The following is a 23,212-nucleotide window of genomic DNA, read 5'->3' on the forward strand; positions in this document are numbered from 1 at the left end:
TTAGAACAGGTCGTCCATTCAAACCAGACAATCAGACTATTGACCCAAAAATCGATGGCTAGAATGGTACAGTTTCCGGGTCATTTTTTAAAATGTTGCTCTTGGAGTTGCTATCTAAAGATTGCTTCTTTTGTACTGCTGCTAGCATTCCCCAGCACCTTAGAATGCAATGTAATGGGCTTCAATTCTGAGGTAACTGTGGCCGTACAGAACTTGTAACAAAGCCCATTTTGGTTGTGATCCAACAATCTGTCCATGACTTCGATCTTTTATCATTTTTGGCATTTCCATCACCTTCTACAACCCAAAAAGCTTTTGGAAATGCTCCCAACATCCGAACTAACTCATTTAATCTTATAAATAGTTCATTGATCAAATCACTTTTCTTTCTGTGGCTTATGGTAACCATAAATATTAACAAGATGAGGCTCCTGATCTTACTGGATGCAAGCAAAATCCTCCTCCAAAAGGGTTTTTTTTCTGAACAATCACTTTAAAAAAGTTTAAACAATCCGTGATTAGATTTTTTGTTCTATCGTATACTCAAATAACTCGTAATCTTAACCAACCTTGAATTGTAATTGGTTTTTTCAATAAAATAGTTGGCATAGCAGGAACTATAATTCTTCTGCAAACCAAGATGGAAGAGATGTAAAAACCACGGTTATAAAAGAAGGGCTACACGTTATCTTACATGACCATCTTTATGTTGATGGTTATGCCATGGACGAATGTGTTTTCACGAATGTGAGAGATAAACAGCCAAAACGTCTCTTTGGTTTTTAAGCCAACTTTCAAGTTTGAACCTTTACAGGAGTAAAATCATAAAAACTGATGATCAAGAAGGCAAAAGGCCTCTTGTGATAGCGAGTGAAACTTGCATCACTGTTTCAAGAAGGCAAAAGGCCTCTTGTGATAGCGAGTGAAACTTGCATCACTGTTTCTCCGTAAGTTTGTAGACCAGAATACAAGAGAAATAAAAGGAAACGTAATCAGAACAAAAGCTGCAAGCTAAATAATACGACAAGTAAAAATTGAAAACCATTTTCAACTTTTAGGATCGACTTTCTGAAGAAAATCTTTTCTAGGAAGATGATGAACCCAAGTGTGAAAAGCTTAATATTTTTAAATTGTGATCCACCCTAGAGCACCTTACAGACTTGAACATTGTTGCCATATGCAGAGCTTGCATGCGCCGTTTGCTCCACCACTCAGTGAATTAATTTCCCTCCGAGGTTGAAGACTACGCCAGATAAATTAATTTGATTCTATTCTCAAGGATCTCATTTTGAGCCATTGCAATCTCATTAGACTTCCGGGGGGAGGACTCTTGCATTTTACCAACTACTAAAAAGGTTTGCCATAGCTTTAATTGATTACTTCGCAACCCCCGACCACATAGCCGCAGTGGTGCGCATACCCAGGTGAAACTACTAGAAAGGTTGAATGGATTGCCAACCTGAAATCTAATAGAAAACCTCAGCAAACCAGAAGATACGATCCAAACCAAAGCACTGTGACTCTTAAACAGTCAGCTCATCTACAGGATCTCGGAAGTCATATCCACCTCACAGCAGAATTGGGATCCGCTCCTCACAGCGCACCTCACAAGCACATCCTACCGTGCATTGGGAACATCTCCCATGAACACAAAAATATGGAAGATGTTCCCGATACATGGTGGGATGTGCATGTGAGGTGCGCTGTGTGAGCAGATCCGAACTCCAGATCCTCACAGCAACAACCAAAGGATTTAAAAATGTTAACGCGTGGCCACTTGTTTAACAATTAAACATCTGAATCAGATAAAAACTACCCAGCTTCGCATAAAAAGGACCTACCGATGGCAATGTTCACAATTGTCTACCCTCCAGAGGAAATTTAGAAATGGAATGGATCACCGTTTGCGATAACCTACAATCAACTCGCGCTCGAGTACCCCGTTGCCATCTCTAATTCACTAAAATCTAAAGATCACCCTCTGCTGCCTTTTGACTGCAATCCAACTGGGTATATACATGGAAAATTGGCAACTTTACGGTGCTACTTTACCCCAAACTAACGAAACCAAAGTGCAACATAAAGGACTAACCTCTCTTCTGCAACCAGAATACCTTCCTAGCGCCATTTTTCTTTACAGTAGGTAAAGAAATTAATCCATCACCAATTGCGTCTTGTCGTTTGGCACATTGCTCCATCTACTAGGGGTCCAATCTTACCAATCCCACTTCAGTGCCTGAAAATATACACCCCAATACGTAAGCCTTTACCACATGGGATGACAAAGATTTCCTACGTAGGCAGGCAGCTCAATCCTTCGAAAATGCTCCCCTTCCAGTTCCACAATACAACAACCGCTGTGAGGTACCAAATTGGTCACATCATTCCACGTAGATATACCAAAAACCTTTCAAACTTGGTGTTGATTCTTACGAGAAAAAAGCTAAAGTCCTCAGCAAGTGTTGGCAAATGGTAACAGCCACGGTCAATTATTCATATCCATTGAATTTGATCTTTACAATCTCATCTACCTTGATATCTCTGAAGCCCTGTAAATTGAAGATCCCATAAATGAGTGGCTATAGAAAAAAGGCTATTGTGATATTTCAAACTGCTGGCTACAATTTACATAAAAATCAACGGATTCAATAATACAGTGCAAGCATGAGCTTACCATTGTTATAGAATCAATGAATATAAAAACAAACTGGACTAAGGCAGATAAATCTAACATGGTCAATTACAACATGAAAGTTCTGATAGAAGAAAACCAAATAATTAAACGAAGCTGTATATTTCATTCCATTAAAATGCACATTTAGAACTATGCAAGGCAAAATAAAATAAATAAAATTTCCAAGGATCCTGGATAGGAAAGATAAAAGAATACTTCCAGATAAAAAATAAAGAACGGTCGGTGCTCTGGAGAGGCAACCAAAATTACCAGTTTCCAGATTTCAGAAGTATCATTCATAAACATGGAAGTCAAATTAGTGGAGAACTACCACGTCCAGTAACAAGCCAGGAGGGGCCAAAAAAAAGAGAGCAATTGTTAGCCGAGGCAGACAAGTTACAGAAGGGATGACTTGGCTTTCCCAGTAAAAGAGACTTGACAGCTAATTAACTCCTGACTAATAAATAAAATACAAGGCATACATAGGAAGAAATGGCAAAACCTGGTCAGAATTGTATTACTATTCAGCACAGATAATGAAAAATGCCTGAGAAAATTTTACAATTTCAAGAAGGAATTAGGACAAGGTAAAGACAAGAAAGAAAGGAATATAAGTTGAGAAAAGTGGGGAAATAAGACTTTAAACAATACTCCAAAGCCATATTCCAATCAAAAATAAAATATCTCCTATAATAGTGACTTAATTCTTTAGAATTTAATTGGCATCGTGCAGCTGTGCTTTCTAATACTAGATCAGAGTATTGCCCACAAAGTACCTTCAATATATTTTGCAGCCTCCCACACATTTACCCCAAGATTCATTCTTAGAATGCTTTCCTCCATATGAAGCAAAATATTTTCATAGAACAGTTCTTATTCAACAGAGCTCCTCACATGCAATTGTTTACTTCATAATTAATCAACTGTAATATCAATTTTGAAGACAAAAGAATTACGAGATAAGATCTACAGCAGTGTATCATGATGATATAAAGCTTCCATTAAAGCCGTACTAAAAGAACATGTGAGTACCTGGTGAAAATGTCCACAATAATAATCATCAAAAATGTGCACCTGAAAACTAGATAACTTTATTCAGATCCAGGACTTGAGTACCTAAGGTTAAAATTGAACCAGGTGAACATCCAAGGCTTTGATGCAAAATAATAAAGCAATCAGTATACACAAGTAACTCACTATCCTGAATCAAATGAAATATACACTGTCAAAACAACAACCATATAGCCAATGGAAACTGTATGATCTAATAACAGATGAATAGATTCATGTACCATCCATGTTACAAGGAACCTTAAAATGGAATACTGGTGTGCGAAATTCGAGCCAACTATATACAAAACAGCAACCAAGCTTTTGAGCTGACCAATATTTTGCATTATCCAATGTGTCTATGGTCACCGTAAGAAAACACTGCATGAGAGCTGGTAATCAGAAAAGAACTTGAGCAAAAGCAGCTTTTGTGGCACCAGACAGCATCTCTACATTTGTCCTTTGAATCTTGTCCAAAATGAGTCTTCTCATCTAGATTGATTGCTGAAGAAAAAAAATGCAGATGTCAGCCATCATGGAATATCTATACATAGATTTTAGCTCCATAGAAGTATAGAACAACCAACTGCCTTGCACAGACAAAAGCATGAGTGTCAGATGAAATCAATATGAATGGACATCTAAACAAAAGCAATTTCACACAGTTGTACACAAGGTTCAAAATATCGTAATGTATCGATCCGTATCGGCCGATACATATCATTCTGACAAGAACCCAATATGCGGAACATGCATAAATCATTTGTTCTGTTACCTTTCGTACGTATCGGTCGATACTAGCCCGTATCGGGCTGTTTTGGATCCGTATCGGCCAGTACAGGCCCGAAACAGTCCAATACGGTTCAGATATTTATTGTTAATCCATATTTAATACCAAATCTCTCATTAATGCCGTTTATTTAAGTCTAATTTTTCTTTCATTAATTGTTCCAAGGAAAATTTAAATTTGAATTTTAGCGCCTAATTCAAATTCTCTCATTAATTCCTTTAATTAATGATCCCCTATCATTAATTTTGTTTTGTTAGTGTAAAAACTTCAAATTTGAGCTATAGCAAGATTCAAACCTTGGTCACTTGATTTTAAGTTTTAACCACCACAAGTTCGCCAATGAGCCATACATATTTGTTTGCAATGATTATATGTATTTTTAATTTTAAGTAAATTTTCACTTTTCTTAATGAGTGGCAAGTTTTTATTAATAAATGCTAGAATTAATTATTAAAATTTATATACTAATAAATATTAAGATTAATTATATTGATTTTTGAAAATTGGCATTCACATTTTAGTTTTTTTTGTTTTTTTACATTTTAGTTATTCCATCATTTTTCAATAGTTACTAATTGTGTCCCAATATGTCACATCATATAAACCATTAAATTATGGTTTTTTACATTTAAATGACTTATTTACAATCATATAAAATTTGTAAATATGGTTAGTAATATATTTTTTAAGATTTATTTGAATTTTTTACCATATTTGTGTATCTTGATTTTTTGTCCGTATCCAAAGCGTATCCCAATACGTCTCTTAAAATTGTCTTTCCGATACACCTTGCATTTCCGATACTTTAAACTTGGTTGTACAAAAATTACAGCATATACAAAAGCTCTATGAAAATGAAGATCCAATGTATATTTCCACCCTGTCAGCCCCAGCCTATATCTCACCCACTGCAATCCCATTTGATCCCCCATAAATACATGTTGAACCATGGGTGCAGAAGCTCCAATGTGGTCACATATAATTTAGCACCCGATGTAAAGTTTACTAATGATATATCAAGGAACAGAAGTATCACCTAAATGTAATGGGGTTCAAACCTACAGATATGTTGACTGTTCAGAAAAATCTATATAAGTGATTATTTGGGAAGTTCTAGAATATAATTAAGGAAAATATATAATCAAGGTGAAATATTAACTTGTTTCCTTTTATTTCAGAAATGAAATGAGTTTGAGAATCAGATAAGGTACGTACAAGTCACTTAGCTGAAGAGTTGCGTTGTAGTGAAGGAAGCCAACTACTTGAAGAACCAATTCTGCTGCCAAGCCCATGACTAGCATGCACAGCCTCAGTTGTCACCATTGGTTTCACAACATTTTTCTTGGAGGCACCAGCAAGAAATGAACTAGATCCCACATGAACTTTCTCAGAGAACTTGCTCACGTTCTGCAACAATCAAATTTCAACACAATCTGATTTATGGGAACCCAAGATATTGGCAACTAATAAGTTAAAAATACCAACAGAACAAAGAGAAAATCACATCCATGTCCGGTTAACAGAATATCATCCCAGAAAAAAGAGAAACGGTGAAATAGGAAATATAAATGTATATATAAACATGCATATATGATTGCATTATCCTTAACACAAAACATCTAGCCAAACAAGGGATACTGGGACCACAGTCCCATGGAAATAAACAACTGAATAACACTGACAAAAAAAAAAGATAGGTGCCTCCTAATGATCTGAAACATCTGTTTGATGCCCCATTCTTCACCCCTGAAAGAAAGAGGAAGAGTAATATGGAGATGTCCTAGAGCTGCAACATTATGGTGTGTGTAGCAACTTGATAGTTGAAGGAGATTCTAAAGTTTCAATAGGATGGTTGGAAAGCTCAGAGAAGAGACCTTGGAGGTATAGGAATGAAATCATGGAAGCCAAGGAACTAAAAAGAAAATTGAGAGAAATCATATGATGGACACCTAGGACTGCAAATAGCCTAATAGATGGGCTGGTAAAACAGGGGGTGACGAGAAGCTCTATGTTTTGGGGAATGACAGAATGAGGGGGATTGTTTGCAATACTGTATCTGAATTGGATGATTAGTTGAGGCTGACTATCCTTTCATTTTTATATACTTTATATTTCTCGACTTAATAAAATATATTACTTTTTGTTGCTGATAAAAAAAAAATAACACAATGACAAGTTGCAAAACACTGAGCAGTGTAGAAAGAGGTGTTCTGGTAATAAAAATCATTCAACCGATGTGCCCTATTTTAATGTTTTGTCTTCTAGAATCCCATAAAGCCATACCCTTACAGGCACCAGGATTTCCCACAACATAAACCTTAAATGGAACTTGAAGCTTCCTAATAGGAATTTTGCAAAAACACCATTGCAAACTATCCATGACAAGATGGCTTACATTCCTATCAACAGCGTTTTCAGCAGTCAAATTCTTGTCCGCTGAAGATTTAAATTGCATGCGAACACCATGACGTGGAGCATTACTTGATATTACTCGTTCTGTAGCCTCAGCTGAATAAGAAGCATTTTTCACTCCTGATATTAAAAGCAATGAATAGGAGTCAAAAAGCTAATCACAAATAGGAATTCAGGTTGATGAGCATATCAACAATCCCCTTTTTAGAGGCTTATAAATGAAACTAAAAAAGCTTGCTTGTTTTAGTCTCAGGCTTGAGTCTACAAATAGAACTTCCACAATAATCCAAACAATTAAAATATATGCAAAGCTAAGGGTTTCACGGCGTAGATGCTATACCCATTAGCATCTATCCATTTATTTCAAATTAAAAAATCCAGATTCCCCTTGGAATGACTAAATGCAAAGAACATTATACCTTGATGCTTATCAACATCCATTGGCATTGCTCGACTACTAGTCCCTCCCGAAACTGGCTGTAAATTAGACATCAGTTCTCATTAAAAACATGCTTATTCCAATTATTGTGTGCATAAGATAATACCATTTAAAGGGTAAATAGAGAATAATGTAGGTAGGCAGTCAACACCAAGCAGATTGAATAGCCTCTTAACAAAACCATGAAACGTAGGGTGAAAAAAAAAAACCAAAATGCCAAATCCAGACCCAGAAGAGTGAAGTTGTGGTAATACTAACAGATAATTGGGGCTGAGGTTTTGTCTTTTGCGCTTGCTGGTACTTTAAGATGGTCCAGTCAAATATATAATCAAACTCATATCCTGCAAAAACATAAGACAGCACTGTTAAAAACATGAACATGGAATCGGTGATGCTACTGCTGATGTTAAATGACAATGGTAACGCTGCAGGATGAGTGGAATTAAGATCAACAAATACACAAAACTCAATTCAATTAGGCCTCGCCCCAACAATATGGGGCGGCTACATGAACCCTGTTACACCACTCTACTCTGTTCAGTGCCACATCTGCACAGGCACACACTGCATTGTTTCATTAATTCATTTTTTGGCAAGTGGTTACTAGTGTATATCATCTAAAGTTCAGTTCAAAATTCTCCTTACATGGTGTTCAGATATACTAATATATGATATGAAGGGATGAGGCTCTACAAATATAACTAAAAATGTGTTCCAGTGATTATGTATTCTTAATTAATGATATCTAGTGACAATATTCACTTTTTAAAACAACGAAATGAGCAGAGACTGGGAAACATGTAAAGTGACTTTGTCTACCACATACCTTCACGAGTGAACAAGTCCCGAAATAGACGTTTCAGAAAACCATAATCAGGCCGTTGATCAAACGTCAAGGAGTGGCAATAATGGAAATATGAGGCAAACTCCACTGGATGAGACTTGCAAAGAACCTTTGGACAGAGGGAAATAAAGGCCTCACGAGTTAAATTTCAATGTTAATCACAACATGGAAGTAAATACTTAAACAGCTAGGAGCACATACTTCAATGGGAGTTGATAACTTCTTTTCACATATCTTGTCATATTTTTGCTTCTTTGTGGCAGCTTTTAGTCCCTGCCACGGAAGGCTGCATACATGTATGTACCAGTCAGGTATAGAAAATAACCATAACACAATTTGATTGAAACACTACAAATTCAATCGTAACATCCCGCATTTTTGAAAATAAGAAGTCCCCAGAAGAGATGGTAGCTAAAAAAAGTGTATGACATGCCGTATTCTTGGCTAGCAGTTAACAAACTCTTCAGGAGAGTGCCTTTTAACTCTTATTTTGAGTATGATAATCTTTTTGTGACTTGATATACAGTTACAGTGGTAGACTTTGTACATGCACATTGTACAGTACCTTGTTGTACATGGGTGCTGATGTATTCCATTCATATGCATATATAAATACAAATACATTTATCTTTTCATAAAAGAATTTGTAACATAACAACAAAGAGATGGAGCAAACCTTCCTCTCAAGAAATACAAAAGAACATAGCCAAGAGACTCCAAATCATCCCGTCGGCTTTGCTCTAAAGACAAGACAACATAATCAGTAAAATTGAAGCAATTAAACATTACCAGAAACAAGCTAAGAAACTAATTTTACTTACCAATACCCAAATGAGTATTGCAACTTGCATAACGTGCTGTCCCTGTTAAGTTTTTGTTCTCCCTACATAGGTCAAGAGAAACAGTAACCTTTCACCTAACCAGTATAGGATATTTCCAAGCAAGATAAATGAAAATGTCTCAAAAAACGGCAAAGAAATTTTTGGTTATTACAATGTCTTTTGATAAATTGGTAACAACACATTGAAAACATAATAGCAAGCAAAAGACATTGTAAGAAAGACCCATAAGCCACAGCATGCACTTGCTAATGCAAACACCATAAGCCTTAATAGTGGCAATGAATATTATAGCATACACAGTTTCATGCACACTCATATGTTGACATCTCGACCTGTTCACAGGCTGGGCTTTGGGCTCAGCTCATGAACATTTTACACTGCTTTGGGCTCGAGCTTCAGGTCAGGCCCATTCAAATTTTGGCAAAAGCTAAACCCAAGACCTGCCCATGAATAGGTGTATTGACATCTAATGACTTCTTTGTACAAGCAACTAATAGAACCTTCATTTCAACATATCTAGAACTTGGTCTTCCAGGAGAGTTATACAGTTTTACAGAAACCCAAATAAAAACCATGCTAACCACCAAAGCTTTATTGTGGTTTCATTAAAACTAAATAAGCCTCCTAACATATATATATATATATATATATATATATGTTTTCGCTTCTGCAGGGTTCTGTAGCATTCATAGTTTTAAAGTTTAAACATATGAATCATTTGCAGGTATGAGTGTACAACTCATGACTGAAAGCCATGAAGGCAATAAGAGAGGTATGAAACAAAAAGGTCAAAAACACCAACCCTTATTATACCTTCAATTGCCAGAACCTTAGCACAGGGTAAACTCTTAGGTTTTTGTTTTCAATTCAGGGACCATTTGGGAGGGCTTAACTTTAGTTCAGCTGCTTTGAAGAACCAACTGGAAGAGGATTTTCTGGGGAGCCATGCAAATGGCTGTGATGACCAAAATTTGGCTCTGGATTTTTCATCAAACATTGATTATAGGCTTTCTGGGTGGGGCCCACCTCACAAATCCAAAAGCCACGGCATGAAAGCTCTCCCGAATGAGCACTTAATAAACATCCATATTTTCTCGTGGCCCATAATTCATCAGAAAAAGAAAGCCAACAGCACAGGCATCAATCCCACCAGAATTTAGGCCTCACAAGGTAAGAAAGACCGCCTAATTTACTGCATCAGATCAGAATAATACCTGTAAGGAATATGTCGATTAGTTGTAGCATCCCGATATCTTTTTGCAAGACCAAAATCAATAATGTAAACCTGAAGAATAAAGTGCAATTAAAGGATGGGTAGTAAAGGAAGAAGGCATGCCATATGAAAGAATCAGAATAAAAATACAAAAAAGACAGGTAAAATGCCAAAAATTATTGACTTTACCTGGTTTGCTTTCCGACTAAGACCCATCAGGAAGTTATCTGGTTTGATATCCCTATGCAAAAATCCTTTAGAGTGCACATACTCTATTCTTGTAATCTGGAAAATGAAGCAACAAAAGAATAGCCATTACATGGAACTTCTTTAAGTAGAACTAAGTTCCATACATGAACAACAAATCCAGTGATGCAGACCATTTAATCTCCTGTTCTTTTGGAAAGGTAGTCTCTTGGACTGCAGTTGCAAAAGGTGTTCAATCAAGGGTATTGGGAGCCCAGCTGAGTGATGGTAGTTTATTAAACTTGTAATGTAATTCTGGGTACTTGGCCTCCGGATTTCTTCTTTGAGGGCCTCTTGTACTCTGGTTCTGTTTCTAATAAAATTACTTTGCCTTTTTCAAAAAAAAAAAAAAAAAAGAGGGAGAGAGAGAGAGAGAAATATAGGTTGTAACCTATGAACCACCATTAAAAAAGCACAAATCTATTAATTTGTGATTGGGGATGATGCATAACAAAGCAGAAATCTAATAAAAATTTAAAAATCATTAAAAAAAGCAACTCAGAAGAGGGGAAAACTCATGTGAAATTGTGAATGTGTGCATCTCCATTAACAACAAAACAGATCAACATGGTAGGAAATTGTACTTACCATCTGATCTGCCAACATTAAGACAGTCTTCAGTGAGAACTTCCTTCCACAGTAGACAAATAGGTCTTCAAGGCTTGGTCCCAACAAATCAAGGACAAGAACATTGTCATCCCCATCTACTCCACACCATTTTATTCCAGGAATACCACCTGCGTGAATAACAATATTCAATAATTATCAATAATGACTAAAAGGTTAAAAATTAATGCATATAATTTTAATTGAGAAGGATGATATTCATGATACATACTTCCTCCCTGAAGAATATTGTATAGCTTGGCTTCATAAAGCAGCTGAGGATGTTTCGTCTTGCTGTTTTCCTGTTAGTAAAACCAATAGTTGTATTCATCAAGTTGAGTAAAACAGCCACAGCCAAAACATGGCTTCCCTAAAGTCTAATTCTATACCAAAATGTCGATTCTGATTAACATGTGACAAAAACAGCCTCTATTCCGGAAGAGTTATCTAACAAAAAGAACGAAGTGATTCAAAATGATTTAAGGAATTGCTAAAATAGTGATTAGCACTTCAAAATCTGACCTAAATATGAAAATCTATTCTTTAAAAATGCAAGCAACTGAAATGGGACAGACCATAAAAACAAACCAACGGAAAAGTCCCGTTAAAAAGAGGGAAGATGATCTCTGCAACTACTTAGCACTTGAAGATGTATATAAAATTCGAGCTACTCATCCTTCAAAACTATTGGGGAATAAAGTAAAAACCAGTAAAACGCAAATGCATACTAAAAACAAATTTCACTACAGATCATTAGAATAGCAAGAAAAATCTTTTTTTTTTCAAATGTAAGAAACAATTTAATATTGACTATAGGCCGATTCATTTTCCTGTTAAGTAATCAGTAACACCAGGCCAAAAGGCATATGTTTCCTCTTCTTTCCCTATTCATTGAACAAGAAGACAAGTTAAATACAGAAAAACTCTCAATAAGTTTACAACCTAGTTAGTTTCCAAGTTTCCAACAACAAATTGTCCAAGAGGAGAGAAATGAAACAATACCACAGAAAAATCGAAACCGTTCTAAGAAATGGATAGAGACTTACGATCTTCACCGCAACCATCTCATACGTGTCAACATGGGTCGCTGTAACATATCGAATTTCATAAAATCATCACCAAGGGAGCATGAACTCCAACTGAAGAACACGAAGAGAAATTGAAACATCAAAACTTACCAAGATAGATTTCTCCAAAAGATCCACTGCCGATCTTACGGCCTAACTTGTACTTCTCTCCAACGATCCTCTCCATAACTTAGTCTATCTTCCAATCGATGGATCAAGTTTGTCTGAACATCCAAAAACTAGGGTTTCAAAAATTTTTACGAAAAAAAAACGAACTCAGATTAATCGAAGCGGAAGTGGAGACGACAGACCAAAATGAATAAGAGACGATTTCGGCTTTTTTCTCTTCGTGAAACCAAAACCACACACGAGAACTTCAGGAAGGAAAGGGGAAATTTAGATAGAGAAATCGACCATTTTGCCTTTCGAACGATGTGGAGAAGTGTAGAAGCATCCAAATTAGTGTATATAAGAAAGGGGTATTTATGTAATTGTACTAAAGTGAACCGTCGTTTGACTATTTGACTTCTATTTAATTCTCTAAAGGACATAAGCATTTCCCAAAATTACTCAATTATTAGCCGTAGAAGACAATAAATACTTTTCTCAAACAGGAAACTATTGTCAATATAAAATACAAGCAGGCCTTTTTCAGTAACTGTGTTATTAGGTGGCGGGACCTTCTGGGAAGTTTAGCGACGGCCAATCCATCCTTCTGGTTTGGCGGGAGAGCACGTGCGTTGTTTGGTTTATCGCGTGCCGATAAGGTGGTCGTTTGGTTGAGGAAATCGTCAATCGAAAAAGAGAGCAGAAGCGAGGAGGAAGAAAAAGGAGAAACGGAAGATATTAATCGGGACCCGTGCCTTTTTAGGCCAAATTATTGCAAAATAAACCCTGGCACTTTCAATTAAGCCAAGCAAATTCAAGTTCGACTCAAGTTATGGTTACAACCCAAGTTTCACCCTCGGTGGTCAAGTTTGTTATTATTTTTTATTAATTTTATAATTTTTTATTAGTATTAATTTCAAATAGAAAATTAAATGGATTTTAAATTATTGAAAAATATTAACATAAATTTATAATTATTTTTAAGGAAAATTCTAAATTAACACCATGAATTTTGGGAGTAGTTTTATCACCATAGTACCTAAGCTTTCAAGCTCAAATTCAAGTTCTGCTTGAAAGGGTATGAACACAATGAAACGGAGATGTTCTTCGAACGAGTAATGGAATTGAGATGGTTGGCTCTGTAGATTTAATGCTGCTAAAGGACAAAAATCTTTATAGGGTCTCCATATTTTACTTTTCGACCTCTGCGTGAGGTTGAAAGTCTCATAAGATGTATAGATACAATCAAAGATACGAGGAGGTTGTAAAAACTTTGGAGAGGGGCTCGGTCAATTTCAACGGTCAGAAGCTGGGGGTGGTTCAATGGAACCCGAGCTTGGAGAAAATATTGGTTTTGAACACGGAATTGGTGGTCGATGTACACACCGGTTACGACTTTCTGAAATCTATTACGAAATCTATTACGGTGGAGGTTGCAGGGCATGGTTTTCAAAACCGGACCAAACCGGACGGTCGATCCAAAAAACCCAGTAACCAACCAGCTGATTGGTTCCGTTTTCTCCAAAAACCAGATTTTCCCCTAGATCTGTTGATTTTGGTTAGCAAATCGCTGAATTGAGCGGTTAATCGTTCAAACGGTTTTAACCTTTTTTCTAATTTTTTTTTATTTATTTGTCAAAACAGATCGAGTGTTCGGTTCGAACAATCGGACCCCTGAACAGTTCAGTCTCCAGGTCGATTTTAAAAACCATGTTGCAAGGGGACCGTATGAGGATGGAACAATGTCTATTTTAATTCCTAAGGTAAAAGACAATAAACAGTTTCTTTTATTGAAGGATAGTTTTGACTTTTCTAAAAGTTTCAAGTCACACATGTCAACACGTGATATATCTATAACTAAGTAGTCCCGTAGGGATCAACTTGACAGTCTTTGCAAGTTTGGATACTGCTGTGACAATTTTAAAGTTCGGGTACTAGCTTGAAACTTACCCCAAAACTTCAAAGTACTAATCTAGAATTTTCTCTTTTTAAAGTGAAATTTAAATGGATTTTAAGTGTTTTGAACCTGCTACTGTTAGATGGTCAAATTGTTGAAACCATCACCCGGCCATGATTTTGAATTCAGTCTTCGTAAAACTTAGGGTTTGGTCAAAAACTATTCGACCCATGTAATTGAACCATTGACCCATTTAGCTCAGTCACCAGATTACAGGTTGCTAAGGGTGGATTCAAGCCAAGCTGAACCGATACTTGGCTATTCAAGCTCAGTTTAAAGCTTGCAAGTTTGAGCTCGACTGAGCTTGAGCTTGACTACAAGCCAAGTTTTTCTAAAAAATAAAAATATTTTTTATTTTACATACAAAAAATAAGAATTATAAAAATTATTTATTAGTACACATAAAAATAAAAAATATACATATAAAATTTTTTTAATTTTATATACAAAAAATAAGAATTATAAAAATTATTTACTACTATACATAAAAAATAAAAATATTATTATATATAATGAAATTATTTATTATCTATATTTATATATTTATATGTATATATATGTATATGTATGTATGTATGTATATAATAAAAAATATATTTATTTATTATACTAGGCTCATGAACCTCACAAGCCAAGCTTCACTAGGGTCGAACACACTAAATATATATGCAAATTTCTAGAGGCCATAACTCTGCATTTAGTTGGGTCATTTTGGATTCAATCTTCCTAAAACCTAGGGTTTGGTCAAAAACTATTCGACCCATGCAGTTGAACCATTGACCCATTTAGCTCAGTCACTAGATTACAGGTTGCTAAGGGTGGATTCAAGCTGAGCCAAGCCGAATACTTGGCTATTCGAGCTCAGCTCAGTTCAAAGCTTGCAAGTTCGAGCTCGGCTTAGCTCGAGCTTGACTACAAGCCAAGTTTTTCTAAAAAATAAAAATATTTTTTATTTTATATACAAAAAATAAGAATTATAAAAATTATTTATTAGTACACATAAAAATAAAAAATGTACATATAAAAATGTTTTTATTTTATATACAAAAAAAATAAGAATTATAAAAATTATTTACTATTATACATAAAAAATAAAAATATTATTATATATAATGAAACTATTTTTATTATATATATTTATATATTTATATGTATATATATGTATATGTATATGTATGTATGTATGTATGTATGCATATAATAAAAAATATTTATTTATTATACTAGATTCGTAAGTCTCACAAGCCAAACTTCACTAGGCTCGAGCCCACTAAATATATATACAAACTTCCAGAGGCCATAACTTTGCATTCGGTTGGGTGATCTTTATGTCGAATTGGGATAATCTTTTAAGACCTATGTGTCCCAAGGGTCAAAGGTGCCTTGCCCTGCTATTTTTGTCAACCCCCATCCTTTGGTCTCAAATCCCAATTTTTGACATTTTTGACAAAGAAAAATTAAAACATGAAATAAAAATATAATTTAAACATAAATTAATACATATAACATATAATTTATGTGGAAGATAATATACATTATTTTTATTGATATAATACATATTCATACATAGATGCATGATGTGTTATGGTTTGACACATACCAATGACCCACTACCCAAAGGCAAAAATATTTCAACCTCAAAATCAGTTTTAAAACATTGTTTTAAGCCAATGAAATTAAATTTAAGATTGATAAATATTTTATTATTTTATTAGAAAAATCAAAATTCTTAAATGTTACTATCTTTTATTATTTTCAATTTTTTAAATAGATTATAAATTATAACATTTATAGTATTAATAGTTAATAATGATTAATTGATTGTAGGATTAGTAATTATTAAATAATTAATAAAATAGTTATTTGTAAATGTTAAATTATTTTTACACAATTAATAAACCAATTGTGTTTGTCACATGGTTTTTAATTTTAGGGGGTGTTTTGTAACGTGGATGAAAATTGGTGGGTGTGGACTATGGCAGGGACCAATCCACACCACACCTCAGTCCATAGTTGTTTTGATTTGTGGATAACTTGTGTGGTGTGGACTGAACTCTGAATCAATCCACACCTGTAGTTGTGTTCTATAGGTGTGGTGTGGATCACCTTTTGATTCCATACATTTCATATACAGTTTGTTAAATAACTATACAATTGATTATAAATAAGTAATTATATCCAATAACCCAAATTAATTTGGAAATATCATCAATACATTCATATTAATCAATAAAAATTTATTTTAAGAGAAAATAAGTGAGAAAGTAATTAAAAATAATAAAAACATTTTTATTAAATAATTAAATAATTCAATAAACAATTATTGAATTATTTAAAACTTCAACAAAAATAGTAGAACTTATGCTAAAACTTAAAAGGTATATCATCAAATTATAGCTTTGGATTTGTAATGGTAAAAAAACAACAAAATACTAAGGCATGTGATGTGATGTATAATATCACATGCCCATTTTTGTCCATAAGTTATTGGAGACCGTCCTCAATGAACCAAACACCAATTATTATCATGGACATGACCAAAATGGTCCCATCCACGATATAAATACAATATTGAACACTACCTTAGATGGCATATAATCTTAGGTGGTGACCCTAAGTTCCTAACCAGCATTTTAAGTCTTCTTTGCCTAGTGAGTAGAAAATGTTGTACATGCTATCTTTTTATGGGTAAGTTAAGTCTTCTTTGATCCGAATTAGGCTGGGTTTTGCTAAGAGTGCAAATACAGTTATGTTCACTATTGTGGTTAGGTTTAGGTTTAGGTAGGTTTAGATTCTGAGTTAATGGAAATGTGTATAATCAATAATTAAGTACGGAAAAGCGAAACTTCATAATTGTTAAGAGCTCTTCATAACAAAGATCAAGAATACATAGATAAGGGTTATGTGGAATTACCTAGAATTAAAAAAATAAAAAAAAAAGAAAATTTGAGGAAAAAGATAATTATCACATCAAACTATTCCATTTTAATATATAGATATAGATTAGAGATGCTATTATGCACTAGGACGCACACATGTTTAAAATAGAAATACCCAACTATGCCTTGTCGGGCAAATGCCGACCTCTTCTATATATTAACCCATTTCATCAACACGTCAATGGTTCCCCTACACATTACTACAAATTAGCTAAATAATCTATTATTAGGTTGTGCTTGGTACCTTTGTTTTTACCTAAACGTTTTGATAAGAGATGTGTGTTCTTAGATCACATATGAGAGTCAGTTAGTCACCTGCTCAGCTAAATGACTTAGTACCATTGCTAGTTGCATATATCTAAAAGGTCAAATTGTTGTTTCTACAAACAACTTCAGTTTCATATGCATGTTTTTTTAAGGTATTTATGCATGTTTCAACTATAAACAACCTCAAACAACAATTGTCTGAAATTTATATTGATCAATCCAAAACGTTTTAGATAAAAATAGCAATCTTATCAAACACATATGCACAACCCTTATTCTACTCAATAAAATAAAAGATCTCTTAATCTAGTAGGTAACTCCATTTTTCTGGTTTATGCTGATTTCTTCACTATTTTAAGTGGGCATAGTAGGTTGTTATCAAGTGTACACCCACTTGTAACCAATTAGGGCTAAAAAGGTTGTTCTTTTGTCCACATTCAAATTTAAACCTGCTTTTCTGCTCAATTGCATTCATAGTGCAAATTTCATTTTCATTAGTGTAAATGAAAATGGATTGCATGTAAGTTCTAATTCACTTTTGCATTTGATGTGACTTTATTTTCTTTGGTTGTGAAGAATAAAACGAGAAGTAGGATAATGTAATTCTCAATTTATTATGAAAGATGATGAAACCAAGAGGGTGATAATTGCATGATGAAGCTCTAATCACTAGGTAAGTTATATGATAACCAAATCACCTTTGACCAATCAACAATTAAGAAAACTTTCTCCACAATCTACACCATAGAAGGGGTTCACTATTAAAGCAGCCAAACTTTTTTTTTTTTTAATTTGATGGAAGAATTGACAAGGTTAGGCTTCTAGAAAGGCACTTTGAAATAGGCTTAGGTGGCATTTGATAAATCTGAAATCTAAAATATGAAAAGTTAAAAAGATATTAAAAGTGTCTGGAATCTAAAAAGAGGCATTGATGCTTTTCTACTTTTTAGAGGCTCTGAATGCTTAAGCTTGTTTGTGTTGGACCAAACCTTTAACATCTAAAATGTATTGATTTTACTATTTTACCCCTAAAATAGACTATTTGGTAAATTTGAGCTTAAGTTGTACTATTTCATATAAAATAATTTATCAAATTCAAAATAATATTGAAATCATACAAAATTAATAAAATAAATAATAATTACGAAAAGTAATTAATAATTAATAAATAACATAATGAAATTAATAAAAAAATTAATCGCTACTAAAAAATAATAAAAATTAAAATAATCAATAAAAATCAGTGGTTACTAGTTAATAATTAATAATATTTAACTAACATGAATAAAAATAATTAATAAATAATAAATAACATAATTAAATTAATAAAAATAATTAATCACTATTAAAAAATAATAAAATGAATAAAATTTAATAAAAATTAAAATAAGCAATAAAAATTAGTGGTTATTAATTAATAATTAATAATACTAAACTAACGAATAAAAATGATTAAAAACATAATAATTGATAATAATTATGAAAATTAATTATTAATTAATAAATAATATAATTAAATTAATAAATTTGATCTCACTTTTGAAGTCAAAGAAGTGCCCGCTTAGAAATCTATTAATTGTGTCAGACGGTGCCCATACAATCCCTAAAGGCAGTTCTCTGATAGTTAAAATGCCACTTCACAATTGCAACATAGAGAACCAAACAAACCCAGCATGTAGTTGTATTCCCCAAAACCCACTCTGGCCTTGTTTGCCATTCTCTTCATCTAATGAAAATGTAATCACTTGCAAGTTTCTTTCAGCATATTCGTAAATGGTGACATACATCTGTATATTTCATTACCCCCCCCCCCACATTTAAAAAGTTAAGTAATTTCATAGAGCTACAAATCTCAAGTTAGGAGGTTACCTGTATTTTCCAAAATTGATATCGTAATTACTCTATACAAGTTGCAATACAATCATCTTATTAACATAAAACTATTCCTATTCTCCATTTCACAGTTCTACTCGAAGAAACTAGTAAATTAACATAAAGTTATTCCTACTCCTATTCTCCATTTCAGTGTGCCAGGTCCATTATTCTTCTCCCATTATTCATAAAATAATTCTATTAAAATATAATGCAAATTAGTATAACTATATACACAATCAAGTAGTAAATTTGAACCGAATTTGAGAACAAGAAAAATCAAAAGTGCAAAGAAAATCAAATATTCTAATGCACGAAACCACTGTAAATAAGTACAGTAATAAAGCACCTTCTCTGTATTTCAAGTTTGGGAATTTCCGCCATCGACCTTGGATTTGAGAGACTTGTATCTTCAGCTGGGTCAACCAGAGAAGCATCCAAAGGAGAAAATAATTGATACCCATTTGACTTAGGTGGAGAAAATTTATAAATTCTAGGAGAAATCATGGTCTGAGGAAACTGGGTTCTACTGAATGTGATCGAAGAGGCTAGATTCTTTCTTCCTCATGAACTCGAATAGGAAAATCGAATCTTGACAAGGTAAAGAAGGGATAACTGGTACTTGTCATCTCCCTAGCGGCACTAGTAGAAGGAGAGACAGAAGCACCAAAGAGTAGGAAGAACGGTGAGGGGAACTCGGATCAATGGTGCCAAATGCAACTCTTCGTGATTGTAGCGAAATGTTTGTCATTTGGTGAAAATGTAAATAGATTAAAAAATAACCTAAAAAAATGCTATTACTCTATGTAGACTCTTTACATGGTCAGATTGAGCTACTACTCTGTGTTACTGTGATGCATGCTTGCATAATGGGTCGAAGAATAAAACCACAACGAAAAACAAAGCAATAAAAACAACAACAACAACAACAAAGAAGAAGAAGAAGAAGATCTGCTGCTTCAAGGTTTGTTGTTCGAAGGTTTGTTGTTTGTCTTCCTGGAGCAAAGTTTGAAGGTTCGTTGTTCGTCTTCCTTGGTGGAGAAGAACACAAATGTTTAGGGTTTGGTTTAAAATGAGGCATACCATGTCTTTTCGAAAAAATGCTAGGGTATTTATGTCTTTTGGTCACCTCTTAAACACGTCTGAGCGTGTTAAGAGCCAGGCCAATGTCTATGGCTTTCAGATTTAAAAAGACATTTCAAATCGCTCATTCAGATGTAATACAAACGAGCCTGGCCATTTGAAAAGTAGATAATTCACAGTTCGGACCTCTAAAAAGAGTTATCAAATGAGGCCTTAGCCACCTAATCAAAAGATATATCAAGGAAAACTAGCTTAGATCTAGTTGACAGATTAAATAACTTTAAATGGAACCTCAAGGAAACAGAAAATTTATATGATATGGTTTTAAGATCGACCTTTCTTTATAAGAAGAATTGATAGTTAGCAACCAAGAAACATAAAATGGAAATTTAAGTGGTGATTAGAAAATTAAGGTGGGACAATGACAAGTATCGCACTTGTGTGAGAAGCCAAACAACTCAAGACATGTCTAACCTTCTCCCTTTGTCCAAACATTACATCTCTTAGCATAAATATTAAGGCTTTGTTCATTATTTGGGATTTTGAAAGGGGAAAGTTGGTCAATGGGATTATGGTTCATATTGACCAACTTACACATATTCTTATTTCAGAAACATATGAGACTCATGGCAAAATTGACCAACTTACATCGTTTCATCATTGGGTTCTTTCCAAAGTTTAAATTTTAATTGAGAAATCATGTAACCACCCTAGTAACTTCTTCAGATCAGGTGCTTAACTAATATGTCTAAACTATCCAATGGTGACAAGGCCTAACAAAACAAGTGAATAGCTAAGATTATCACAATATGACCATAACGTCCTTTGAAGACCTAGTGGTCTTTCATCTTAAATATTCATCTAGGGTATTAGATAAGAATCACGATAAATGATGTAATGGGCTACAAAGATGGGGATCGATTTTCAACAAAAGAGTTGTTGAAGAGAAGAAATTGCCCACGTTGTAATGTAAAACAAGTTTTGTGAAAACTATCAAACAAAGAATTCAAGACTTCAAGAATGAAGTTGCACAAGAAAAATCAATTGATTATTTATTATAAGAGCTGAAGTATTTAGTGTAACCGTCTTTACAATTGTGTAACTAACTAATTTATACATGAACAAACTGACTCTAAGATGCCCCCCTCAAGTTGGAGCATGGAAGAGAATTCCCAACTTAGAATATAAGCCATGAAGTTTGTCACATCCAAGTGCAGGTAAAGACATTAGTTGGTTGTTGATTTCTAGTAATGTATACCATGGTTATTCTCTTTACAAGAAAATGGTCTCAAACAAAATGGCAATACATTTAAATATGCTTTGTTCTTTCATGATAGAAAGGAATTGCGGCAATGTGTAATGTAGCTTTGTTATCACAAAAGAATAGCTTAGTTTAGGATGAGGAAGACGCAAGTCAGCAAAGAGTTTCTTTTAACCAAATGAGCTCACTGGTGGTGGCAGCCATAGAACGAAATTCAACCTCTACAAAAGAACGTGCTACTATGGATTGTTTCTTCGTTTTCCAAGAGATAGGGGAGTGACCGAGTGTGGTGAAGTAACCAGTGGTGGATCGTTGTGTGAGTGGGCAACCAGCCCAGTCCGAGTCATAGTAGGCTCGTATAACCATATCAGATGTAGATGAAAGCAATATGCCTTGTTCTAGGAAGGCTTTGAGGTAACAAAGAACTTGCATGGCTGCATCCATATGTAGTTGACAGGGATGGCTCATGAACTTACTTAGAATATGAATTGAGTATGTGAGCTTAGGTCAAGTGGTTGTAAGATAAACTAATCGCCCCACTAATCGACGATATTGATCTAGCTGGGCTATAGGGACTCTAGATTTGGGTAGTAAATGATGTTGTTGTAACATGGAAAATGGATTGGGTTTATAGTCAAGCATGACAGTATCTGAGAGGATGTGAAGTTGTGTTGACATAAGAAAATTCCAACCAGTTTTTGAGAGATCTATATCCCTAATAAGTAACTTAATGACCAAGATCCTTGATGGGGAAGCATGAATTGAGATAAGATCTTAAAGTTGTGATGTGTGAAATGTCATCGCCATGAACTAAGTTGATTTAAGGTGAACAAAGTGTTGTCGGCCAAGGATTGAATGAAGCCATGGTTTTTGAGAGCATGAGCTAATGTATCAAATAAGTTCCTTGAGGCTTGTTTGAGGCCATAAATGGATTTATTTAAATGGCATACTCTCTTGTCACCTTGAGGTAGAAGTCCTAGAGGAGGAGTCATAAGTACCTCCTTATGAAAAGCTCCATGTAAGAAGGCATTGTTGGCATCCATTTGGTGTAATTCCTAATTGTAAGTTGTAGCTAGAGCAATGACGCATTTCACTGTGACGAGCTTTCCAACTAAAGCATATGTTTCTAAGTAGTCAACTCCTTCTAATTGTGTATGGCTTTTGGTCACCAGTCTGGCCTTAAACCTCTCAATGGTCCCAACTAGGTTCAATTTGGTTTTGTAAACCCATTTGCAACCTATGGGCTTTTGTTAGAGGGTAAGTCAACAAGGATCCATGTATTGGTGGACTCAAGAGAAGGGAGTTCTGCTACCATGGCTTGGCGCCAAGGGGGGCGGAGGTGGTGGAAGGAGCATGAGTGAGGTGGTTTAAAATTGGATATTTGGTGTGAGATGATGACAAGGTGGGACATTCATAAGCAAACAAGTGGGTATGTGTCCTAGTGGGCCGAATTAGGACCATTTGACCCACTAGTGGTGGGTTGACAAGCATGTATTGAGTTGTTTTGTAAATTTATTTCTTCAGTAATGGGTTAGTCCATAG

The 23,212-nt window shown here is 34.5% G+C and overlaps 1 protein-coding gene across 5 annotated transcripts; it reads right to left on the reverse strand.

The window, feature by feature from the left end:
- Nucleotides 1-910: 910 nt before the first annotated feature.
- LOC148842594 (casein kinase 1-like protein 3) lies at nucleotides 911-12,639 on the reverse strand. 5 transcript variants are annotated; one of them, XR_016103240.1, is made up of 18 exons: nucleotides 12,495-12,639; nucleotides 12,295-12,407; nucleotides 12,163-12,203; nucleotides 11,349-11,418; nucleotides 11,099-11,247; nucleotides 10,454-10,549; nucleotides 10,266-10,336; nucleotides 9,031-9,092; nucleotides 8,886-8,949; nucleotides 8,411-8,495; nucleotides 8,192-8,318; nucleotides 7,624-7,706; nucleotides 7,346-7,403; nucleotides 6,910-7,046; nucleotides 5,730-5,921; nucleotides 3,967-4,228; nucleotides 1,842-2,549; nucleotides 911-1,459 (listed from the first exon to the last, which is right to left on the reverse strand). XR_016103240.1 is itself a non-coding variant. In XM_088957615.1 (16 exons), exons 2-15 carry the CDS (start codon nucleotides 12,368-12,370, stop codon nucleotides 5,733-5,735), a joined length of 1,308 nt encoding a protein of 435 aa, XP_088813741.1. In that variant the 5' UTR covers nucleotides 12,371-12,407; nucleotides 12,495-12,639; the 3' UTR covers nucleotides 3,856-4,228; nucleotides 5,730-5,732. The 5 variants fall into 5 exon arrangements, 1 of the variants encoding a protein (XP_088813741.1); XR_016103238.1 differs by lacking the exon at nucleotides 911-1,459 and adding an exon at nucleotides 3,707-3,790 and having other exon boundaries at nucleotides 1,798-2,549; XR_016103239.1 differs by lacking the exon at nucleotides 911-1,459 and having other exon boundaries at nucleotides 1,798-2,549.
- Between the last annotated feature and the right edge of the window lie 10,573 nt (nucleotides 12,640-23,212).

Source organism: Nelumbo lutea, chromosome 8, assembly GCF_056320005.1.
Source record: "Nelumbo lutea isolate HS-2025 chromosome 8, American lotus-T2T, whole genome shotgun sequence".
Lineage (NCBI taxonomy): Eukaryota > Viridiplantae > Streptophyta > Magnoliopsida > Proteales > Nelumbonaceae > Nelumbo > Nelumbo lutea.